We start from the raw sequence: 11,479 nt of genomic DNA, 5'->3' as shown, positions 1-11,479 counted from the left end.
TATCATCATGTGATGCACGTTTAGACTTAGGTCTCTTAGAGTTAAATTCTAAAATAGACTATGCCTTCCTTCATGTTCTAATGTGATATAATCGCACTTTAACATGTAGCGTTTCTGGCTACCAACTTCTTTAACAATGAACGCGATACTTCTATTGATCGCTTTGATTTCAGTTGTTTGGTTTTTGTCGGACGCTACATCGAACTTGGTTCCCTAAACCACGCAACATACTCATCTTAGTCAGACTCAATTCGGTACGACCACTAGGGTCGGAAATTAACAATCTTTTTAGTCATTATCGAAACGATGGTAATGACATACTTGAAAAAAAACAGAATCGGTTACTAGCTTCTTGGTAATCCTTGTGACTTTCCCTGATCCAAGTGTGAGTCATGTGCTTCCGGTAGTATAGGCCTCTACTACCATTCACACCTACTCATACTCGTCCCAAGTATCGTCTCACAGTTCCCCAAGTCACCATGCAGCAAATCACACAACAATTTCACACACCAGATAACAAAACGAAGATTTCATTATTTCTCGAAACTATTACATAGGTGTTCAAGTTCACCTTAGACTATGCCTCTACTAGGCTACATCGTACGAAACTATGGCTACTGCATAATCCGATCTTCGGGTAAGAAGTCCTCATCTTGATTCCTTGCATGGTTCTCTGCCTCGTCAAGGATCATGTGAAATGCCCTCGGCCTTGGTGGCGTTTCTCGTCTTGCTGCTTTATTTATCCTTGGGCAGTCTCTGGACATGTGCCCCTTGCCTCCACATCCGTAACATACTTTGTCATTATGCGTGCAGTCTTTGGAATAGTGACCAGTCCTCCCACACTTGTAACAAGTCACTTCTTTGTTGCACTTTTCACCATGCTTCTTCTTGCATCTATCACACCATCTTGCTTCACCTCCATCTGCTCCTCCAAGCTTTCAGAATTTGCTTTCCTTGTTCGGCCTCGAAGATCCTTCAAACTTCCGCTTCTCTCCTACCTTATCTTTTTCTAGACCTTTTTCTCTTATCTGGGCCTCTACGTTCTTAGCTGCCCTAACAGTTGCTTTCAAAGTAGTTGCCATTTTGACCATTGGGCCAAAGTCAATGGGCAGTCCGTTAGCAAACCTATCAATCTTGGAGAGTTCAGTAGGCACCAAGTAGGGGAATAGCTTCATCCTTTCGGTGAATGCGGTGGCATACTCGTCAATACTCATCTTCCCTTTCTTCAGGTTCTGAAACTCGTTGTTTAGGTCTATCAGATCTACCTCCGAGCAGTACTGCATTTTCAACTGCTCCAAAAACTCTTCCCACGACATCCTTAAGGCTTCTCCTCGTGGCATCGTATCTGCCAATAGCTTCCACCAGCTCAAGACTCCAGCTTTCAGCTGTCTTACTGCGAAGGCAGTCTTCTGTTTCTCATTACAGCTGCAGCTCTCAAACACCATCTCCATCTCAGAGATCCAATCCATAATCTCAACCGGCTTCGGGCTTCCTTAGAGACTTGGGGGTTTCGCACCCAATAAATTCTTGTATATCCGCCCATCCTTGTTGTTTCTCCCTTCAGGGCCATCCCTTTGCTCACCTTGAGTCCCTACTTGACTCACTTGGCGGCTGTAGTTCCCTTCCTTTGATTGCTCGGGAACTGGCTCTGTCGGTTCAACATGTACGGTAGGTTCGTCCCTATTCAACATTTGTCTCATTTCTTCCCTTTGTTCAGCCAACATAGCCCGAATCATGGCTTGAACTCCAGCCATGGTGACTGGATCAGGCGTAACTTCTTCTACAACAGGTATTTGCTGAACCGCTGGGGGTTGGTTCCTGTTCCCATTTGCGTTTACGTTTCCACTACGGGTTCTTGCCATCTTGATCTATACACCGAATAAGGTGAATCTAGATCTTAATTTAGGATTGACGTCTTTAAATCATCCTTATCACCCCGAAACGTTTATATGCTAGTTCTAATATCGTAGTTAAACGCTTAGAATCCTAAACATATAAGGCTTCCAGATCCGGTCGGCAACAGACCATAGATCCGAACAAATAACAACATATCATGCACAAAGCATTTAGCACATAAGAGCAATTTAGGCATCATTCCTAAAATAAGCTAGTGCTCACACCTGACAATCATCGCTTAGCATTCTAAGTTTAAGTCTAGAAATAAATCCATATTCCTAGTTCGCTTAAACTAATGCTCTGATACCAACTGTGACATCCCCAAAATCACGGCCAGAAAAGACCGATTTTGTTTATGCTTTATAAAAATCAGAGTACTTCATTTTATAAAAACGTTGCGGAATTTGTTCCCAGAAAAACACGATAAATACGTTATTAAAACATTTTCGAAGAAACGTATTTTTATTCATCTTAAAACGTTTGGGATGTCATCGTTAATACAGAAACATAAGCATAAACAGAACTTACATTTATTTACACTAGTGATCTACATCTCTTTAAATCTCTCAGTGTAAAGTGACTTCATATCAACACCTGTGATATACATAAACTGAGTGGGTCAGGTTGGGAAACTTGGTGAGTACATAGGGTTTTCAACCCACAATAATATAATTGTTATGTTTAATCATCAAACAATTAACCCCATTACCCATCCCCGTTATCTTCTTTACTCTTAAGGATTTAACCTAAGAGTCGTCTATCCTGCATTTGTTTATTCAGAAGTCCCTTACTTCCAGGGTTATAGGACTGACACTAAATCCATAGCTGCCGATGTTAGTTCGTAAAGCACTAATTCCATAGCTGCTATATCCTACTCATCGGGTACTAAATCCATAGCTACCAGCGTTCAACAGGTACTAAGTCCATAGCTACCAATTCCTACAGGTACTAAATCCATAGCTACCAGTGTCTAACTAATAGGTACTAAGTCCATAGCTACCAATTTCTAACAGGTACTAAATCCATAGCTACCAACGTCTGACATGTACTAAGTCCATAGCTACCGGTGTTTGTCCTATAGGCACTAAGTCTATAGCTGCCAATGTATACTCACGTCATCTTCTATCTCTCATCATCTATCTACCCATCATCATACCCCACATATTCGTATATATAAAATACGTATACAGTTTAAATCCTTTAAAACATGTATAAAACGTTCATCCAACATAGACAGCAAGTATTCAGATAATATGCACACATAGCACGTAGTTTATATTAAATACTTCATATCTATGTGTAAGATGAAAGGGACCATGCACTCACCTGATTAGGTGGTGATTCCGAACTCAGACAGCACTTCGTTATCTCAAAACAATTTTCCTCGACAAAACCTAGTATCAATACCACTAGGGTTTAGTTTTTATCGTTAACCACGACTAATTAATAGTCTAGCTATTATTACTATTATATAAGCGTTAAATAACATTCATTATAACTCATAATAATAGCCCAAATAATTATTTTAAGGTCCTAATAATGTTACTATAATTAAATAAAATCTATATTAAATATAGTATAGGCGTAGCTCACTTACAACGAGTTTTTATTAAAAACCGGGCTTCGCTGGAGCAGCGTTTCCAAGCCGAAAGCTTTTCTTCTCGGAGCCGTCGGGCGCTCCGGGGCTTTCTTCTCGTGCTAGGGAGGTTTCGTACACTTGGGAGGGGTTTAGGGAGGCTAGAGAGAAGTTAGAGAGAGAAAGAGAGGCTTATGGTGTGAAGAAAATATGAGGAGTTCACCCTTGTATTTATAGGAGTTTTATAGTAAAGTAGCCTCTAAGCTTCGTCCGTAACTTTTGCATACGAGCTCCGTTTTTGTCTGTCTTTTTATCGTTGAGATCCTATTAATGAGATCTTCAACTTTCGTTTAGACCTCGTTAGCTAATTCTCATTCTATCTCGGATTTACAAAACTGTATCGAATTCGCCGCGCTCGAAAAGTAGGGACTAAGCTTCGTCCATATCATTCGCATACGAGCTCTATTATCGACGTTCTTTATATCTACGCGTTGGTATTTAGGAGTACTACAACATTCATTTAGATCCCGTCGGCTAAAAATCGACCGATCTAAAATTCAGATTTCGGGCTGTGCACTACTATGCTAAATCTTAGAAAAATCATAACTTCCTCATACGAAGTCAGATTTGGGCGTTCCTTTTATGGATTTTCTCTTTTTAACATACTCTACGACTTTGGTTTAGATAACTAAGTCTAAAAAGTCTTATATCATAAATTCACTTTTTACGCTTCCCGGTGCCGTGCCGGTTTTGCCGTAAAACTTCGACGGCCATAACTTCTTCGTTATAACTCAGATTTCGGCGTTCTTTATATGTACGGAAACCTTGTGACATATACTATAACTTGGTTAAAATTATTTATTCTAAATAATCTTTTGCCGAAAAGTCGTTTTCGACCCATATTGCCTCTAAATTGACTTGTCCGGATCTACGGGCGTTACAAATTGATAGCAGCACAATCCTTTTGGGTTGCCCTCAAACCTAGCAACCGGACAAGGAAATTATGAAAGGAGAGATATTAATTTATTATAAGATTAATAAATTAATATAAATGATTTTATTAATATGTTAAAAGATTAATATATTAATAAGAAATCATTTGGTTTAATTAGTTATTAGCCAGAAATTAATTAGAATTAATTTCAGGGTTAAAAGAATTAATTATAAGGTGCAGGGACTAGTTTGCAATTATCTAATAGTTGAGTGGAAGACTCTAGAACCCCCTTGGATAAGGGTGGACGAAATCTTTAGGGGAAACCCTAATAATTTCGTCCATAGGGGCTTGGATAAGGCCCTTGGGTTTGCTTAGGCCCTAAGCAAAGGATAACTAGGGTTTTCCTAAACCCTAGATCCCTCAGCTATATAAGGAGCCTCCTGGTTCATGTTTTTGTCACTCTTTTCTTTGGAAGAAACCCTAAGGGCCGAAATTTTGCATACTCCCTCTTCCCTCTCACCTCTAATTTCGTTCTTGCTAGTTTGGGTGTGATTCCATTAGAGGCATTACACTTGTGGTGCTAAGCTTCCAAGAAGATCAAGATCAAGATCAAGGGAATCATCAATTGTTTACTATAACAATTGAAAGGTATGTAATTACTAAACCCTAGTGTGTAGATTTCGATTATAGCCTCTCTCTTCTAGGGTTCTTGTTTTGCAATTCAAAGTTGTATGTTCAATAGATAAAACATAGATCCAAAGTAGGTTGCATGTGAACTTAGGAATTGTTTTCTAGTTTATTTGTTTTACCTAAAACCCATCAAATACGTGGTGAGACGATTTTGGAACCAAAATGAAGTGGCTGTGGAAAATACGTCGGTGATTCATCTGATGATTTTGATCGGAGATAGGGAGGTTTCTATTAAGAGGAAAGGACGGTGGGAAAGGGAAGAGGGAGGGTGGGTACATGATATACTTTTTTCTTTTTTTTTTCAATAAAAAATGATAAAGCATTAAAAGAAAATTAAAAAGGATGAAATGTGCAACTTTTAAACAAACAAGGGACAGTCCGAGTTAATTTTTGAAAATAGGGTCTAAACACGCTTTCTAGCATGTGTACGAGGGACGATTGGTGTAATTTACTCAAATAATGAAGAATGAGAGTGATTTGAAGATGTTGTTTAAGGAATCAAACATTTCGTACGTATACACGTTAGTATCTTTAGACCAAAGACTCTTTGGTCCTCAAAACAATTGCTAGATAAAGGTTGTTATCTGTTTATATATCAATATGAAAGAAACTGATGGTATTATACACAGAAATATATCTATATTAATGGCTAGATTTCTAAATTACAATCCCAAAGAAACAAACTTTTATGAACTTAGTGACTTCCTGCTTTTGTTTTCACAAAATATGATTTTAATGGCATTTTGTGATAAAAAAACAAATAATTTATTATGACATCCTTTTAAAACAATGATCTTCTTAAAACAAATAGTTGATTACTTGTATACGATGACATTAGGATAGAAAATATCCCTTATGTGACAATAACACCAACATTATATAATTGCTTAAAATGCAAACTAAACATAGTTTTTGCAGTGATAAGTGACCACATTACAACTCCTTACATATTTTCTAGATATAAGTTGAAATCCAAAGACAACTACTATTTCAAAGCACTTGAAGAAGAAAAATAACTCTTTCACCGTCTCTTTTCTTTCTACATTTCTTTTAAATTAATATCTAAACTGAGTTTATTTTTATTTTCATGGGTTCTGTTTTTTGAAATCATGCATGCGCATTTAAATAAAATAATATGATATCTATTATTTCATACTCATAAATCCATTACAAAATAATTTGTTATTTTTTATGATGCTTATCATTTATTTAAAATACTTAGAATAATTTATAATAAATTAGTTTAAAAATTATTAATTTAAATGGAACAACCACCACTTAGGAAATCAAACATTTCCTGCATATACACCTTACTATCTTTAAGCCAAAAGACTCTTTGATACTCAAAACAAGTGCCTAATATTGTTATCAATATACACCATAATACTTTTAAGCCAGACTCTTTTGTCCTCAAAACAAGTGCCTAAGGTTGTTATCTGTTTATATATCAATATGAAAGAAATTGATGGTATTATACACAGAATTATATCAATATTAATTGCTAGATTTTCTAAATTACAATCCCAAAGAATCAAAATTTTATGAACTTAGTGACTTTCCGTTTTGTCAAAGGCAGTTGGCTAACTGAAACTTTGTTTTCACAAAATATCATTTTAATGGCATTTTGTGATAAAAAAACAAATAATTAAATTATGATATCCTTTTAAAACAATGCTTAAAATTTTAATGGCATTTTGTGATAAAAAAAAAAAAAAAAAACAAATAATTTAATTATGATATCCTTTTAAACCAATGATGTTCTTAAAACAAATAGTTTATTACTTGTATACGTTGACATTAAAGTAGAAAATATCCTTATAAGACAATAACACCAACATTACATAAAGCTTAAAATGCAAACTAAACATAGTTTCTGCAGTGATAAGTGACCACATAACAACTCCTTACATATTTTCTAGATATAAGTCGAAATTCAAAGACAACTACTATTTCAAAACACTTGAAGAAGAAAAATAACTCTTTCACCATCTCTTCTCTTTGTACATCTCTTTTAAATCTGCAACCATCCAAGAACATATTAGCATACGATTGATCATATGACAATGAGCGCACCAAGTAAATGTAAAGTAGCACATAATTGAAAGATAAAATATTCGCAAAAATAGGGTTTCTATGATGAAATGTTGATGGAAAGTACGTATATATACCAAGTCTATGGTGCTTGATTGATCATATGAGAATGAGCGCACCAAGTAATAAAATGAACCATGTTGAAGAGACTGAAGAGTTACCCCCCACTCGTTTGTCACCACTGGCTGTCCATAAGAGTGTATCAACACCGCATCATCACCAAACGCCTCCCTCACATTAAACGGCCCAGATGCTACCTCAAATGCCACGTCATTGATGAACACCGTTGATTTCCCATTACCTGGTTCCTCTAAACCTGCACCTCAAAACATACTACCATTAACTCACTACTTATCACTTATAAGCTAGCTTCAACCAAATCGATATGCATGCATATATCAACTACAATGTTAGTATTTATAAATATAACTACTAAATCTCTTGTAGATACTCTCCAGAATTTTGATCAAAGAGTTAACATAAGTTTAATGATTCAGTATAAAAAAAACTGAAAATTTTAAACTTTTAGGAAAATAAACGTATTAATTACATAAACATTTGCACTTACACACACTGTTCATTTTATGGGTTTCAGCTAGTCTTGGAATTTTTTATTACTGTAATGTTATATAATATATTATAATAGCTTTAATGTTTGATGTAAAATCTACACAGTTCTTAACGTTTATTGTTTAAACCTAAAGATAAATCAATGTAGATATGTACGTTATTAATAAGCTTAAGAATAAGTAAAAGAAACAAATAAAGGTACCTCGGATATCATTTACTGTTGATGGAACATTAGTAGTAGTAGGAGGAGGAGGATGATTTGGAGTGACAATGGAAGCAGGAGCTGAAGGATGAGTAAAATTATACGTTGACATTTTCACCATTTTCTCTTCTTCAACACCTTTGTTAGTATTATTCTTTGAGATACCATTTTGGCGAGTCATCATCATTAAATCAGTTAGCAACATCCCAGAGCTACTCCCAACATTCTGATCAAGATTTCCATGGTGATGATCTTGATTAATCGCATTTCCCAACTCCGAGAAAGAAAACCCTTGTGTGAAACTAGCGGTGGTGGCGATAGGTGGTTGTGGCGGTGGTGGTTGTTGAACTGTGGTGAAAAAGAAGGGTTCTTGCGAGAATTCGCTATGGTGTTGGTGGTGGTATCCCGTCCCTCCACCGCCAAAGTAGGCATGTGGTGGTTGGTTTACTGAAGCTGTAGGGGAGTTGAGGAGAAACTCGATTGACTTAGAGGATGACTTTTCCGATGAAGACGATGAAGAGGTGGTTGCCACCTTTGTGGTGGCAGCAGAAACCGGAAGAGATTGGTGGTTTTGGGTTTTTTGGAGATGTCGACTCTTGTGTTTGCTTCTAGATTTTCTGTTTTGGAACCAGTAAAACACGTTAGCATCACCAACTTGTCCATATTCTTGAAGCTGCGCTCGGATTTTTCTGATTTCGTCTCTCGGAGGATTCACCATTCCGGAGTTGAAAATCGATTCAAGGATTCGGATTTGTTCAGGTTTTGGGTTCCATCTTGGCTTCGGTTCCGGGCTTCTCTCCTCGCATCCTGCCATTGTTAACATTTTTACTATTAACTGTAATAAAAATTAAAAAAAAAAAAAAAAATCTTGATTTGTAACGTATACATCATCATAACTTTTTTCATGGGTATATGCCTAACGAATTGGGAACAATGACGCATAAACTCAACACCCGTTCATGATTTTCAGGATCTTGCACCGATCAATAAAAAGGTTACACAAAATCTCAGTTCTTTTCACACACACACAGAAACGATAACAGTCGCACCGACTTCGTGAAATATCTTGAAATCTCACGAATGATTACAAATCGGAAGAACGAAAAGAAACATATTTAATAATTGTTATCCAATCTTGTGTCGAAAAGTGGTTTTACTTTGTTTCCGTTTTGAATATCGAGTGGGAAATTAAGAGGAAGCATACGAAGTGACGTTAAAAGTGGGTTAAACTAAACGGACGTAATTACCGGAGGTGTAAGGAGATCTGTGACAGGGAGAAGAAAGGAGATTGTTGGAGTCGTGAGATTGCCATTGGTGGTGATGATGAGTGTTGCAGGTGGGTTTGGATTTGAACATACTAGGCCAGTGTCTATTTGATGAAGCCATATGAAAAACTAGTTATATAAGTATATATATGACTGTATATGAATGATTGATGATGAGTGATAATTGTAGCACACTCTCAAGTCTCAAGTCAAGTCAGAGACAAAAAAGTGATATATTTTGCGTTGCTACTTTGTTCTTTCTGCTTTCTGGCTCTCTTTTTGGTTTAGTGAAGAAGAATGAAAGGACTAGGCAAACAAAACATCTCTTCTTATAGCCATAGACTCCTCACCTACCCCTGCATTTCAGTTCAGTTTCAATTAATAGCAACTCCAAATTAAATAAATATAAATAAGAGATATCAAGACGTACACACACTACTAGCATACATAATATATATATATATTTAATCAAATGGAAAATGAAAATAAACCCATAAACAAGAATCACCTGTGCATCCATTACAACATGTAAAAACAAATGTGAGGGATACAAAGAGAGTAATACTACCATCCCTATATATAGATCCATACCCCAAGACATTTATGCGGTTTTTATATATAAACATATTGTTTTAACAAGATAAAAACGAAAAAAAAAAGTAGTAAAATTGAATACGAATGGGATTTCTAATGCAAAGAGGGTTCCCACAAAGGAAAATTAAATAAAGAAAACAATAAAGGAAGAACCGAAGGGGTACTTGTGCTCTTACTAGATTTTTTATCACAGAAGACAGCGAAAGGTAATTAATATCAAAGAGTCAAGGGCTTCCAAGAGAAAGAAAGAGAGAGAAAGAGAGGAAAAGTGTGGGGTTGTTTTTCGTATGACGTTCTCTTTGTTTTCACATCTTAATCATCTTCTGATGATTTTTCCTCATTTGCATTGTGGAAGGGTTTCTTTCAGTGATTTTGTGAGGTTGCAGAGAGTGTATTAATATGTGAGAGAGAGAGAGAGAGAGAGAGAGAGAGAGAGAGAGAGAAAAGAGGAGTTAAATTGTTTTCTTCGTGTTGCACATATTCTAAGGAAAAAGGTTGGTGTTGGTGGCAAAGAATAAATAGGGGTATTTGAAAGTCAATAAGGCATGGTAGGGTTTGAGTGCAAAAGTGGTGGTGGAGGATTTATTGCGAGTTTGGGTTATTTCGGGCAAAGTAATAATTAAGAGGGGTTATTCATGGATTGAATTGGATTGACTCGAGGGAAATTTATTTCCGTTTGCATATTTCTTCCGGCATGGGTTAATTTTCACTTTTGTTTCTCACCATTGATGTAAAAGTGAATTTGATTATTCTTGAAACTTCACAAACTTTTAAGAGAGTCTAAATGTTTTGATTTATTCTTGAATGAATTCGATTATGTAAATCTTTTGAAAGATAAAATACCATCCCATAATTGTATTTTTTTAAAATATATTTTAGACATCGTACTCCTAAGCATAGCTAAGTGGTTTTTTCTCACCAATCAATTGTAAGAAAGTAAGAAACATAGATCAACTGTCCATACTAATGAAAAAAAAAATATGAATATTTGGAGGGCAAATGATTTGAAGGTAATTATCTTTTTGTTTTATCCACGTTGAGATACCTGGTTTTTATATATATTTAAACATTTAACTTGTTAAATGGTTAAATATGTTTAAAAAAATTGTCTAAATATGAGAAAAAAAATTTTATAAATTTCTTAAGATTTTTTAATAATTTCTTACACCAATTTTATGATATTCTTTTTCCTATAGGTTTTTTAAATACAATGTTTTAATTTTTTTTTTATAATTTTTTTTTTAAACTTTTTATATACTTTCAAATAATTTTAATACAAATGCTTTTAAACCATATAATTTAAAAAATTTTAAAATTTTTCGTACAAGTTTTTAACTTTTTTTTTATTTACATTTTCAAACAGTTTTTTTATAACTTTTTTACATTTACTTATAAACTTTCTTATACAACATTTTTAAAGCGTTTTATAGATTTTTCTATGACAATTTAATACTTTTTATAACATTTTAAAATAATTTCCTTAATTACTAGTTTAGAACGTTGTATTAAAATAAATTAAAAGTATATAAACTTCTAATTAAAAAGTTTGAATAATTTAAAATCATTTACATTATATAGATTTTTTTATCTGTTTATTTGTTAAGTAACATTTTATTTTATTTTTTTTAAATTACCCTCTATAGTTATTGTTAAATACTTAA

At 34.8% G+C, this 11,479-nt stretch overlaps 1 protein-coding gene across 1 annotated transcript; it reads right to left on the bottom strand.

Moving 5' to 3' along the window:
* Positions 1-6,854: 6,854 nt before the first annotated feature.
* On the bottom strand, positions 6,855-10,313 carry HB-3 (homeobox-3). Its single transcript, XM_078960734.1, has 5 exons — positions 9,995-10,313; positions 9,207-9,580; positions 7,960-8,766; positions 7,265-7,503; positions 6,855-7,113 (listed from the first exon to the last, which is right to left on the bottom strand). Exons 2-5 carry the CDS (start codon positions 9,343-9,345, stop codon positions 7,108-7,110), a joined length of 1,191 nt encoding a protein of 396 aa, XP_078816860.1. The 5' UTR covers positions 9,346-9,580; positions 9,995-10,313; the 3' UTR covers positions 6,855-7,107.
* Positions 10,314-11,479: the final 1,166 nt, after the last annotated feature.

The sequence above is a fragment of the Lactuca saligna genome, chromosome 1 (genome assembly GCF_052625555.1).
Source record: "Lactuca saligna cultivar CGN05327 chromosome 1, ASM5262555v1, whole genome shotgun sequence".
NCBI classification, from domain to species: Eukaryota; Viridiplantae; Streptophyta; class Magnoliopsida; order Asterales; family Asteraceae; genus Lactuca; species Lactuca saligna.
This window is presented reverse-complemented; position numbering and strand designations above follow the sequence as displayed.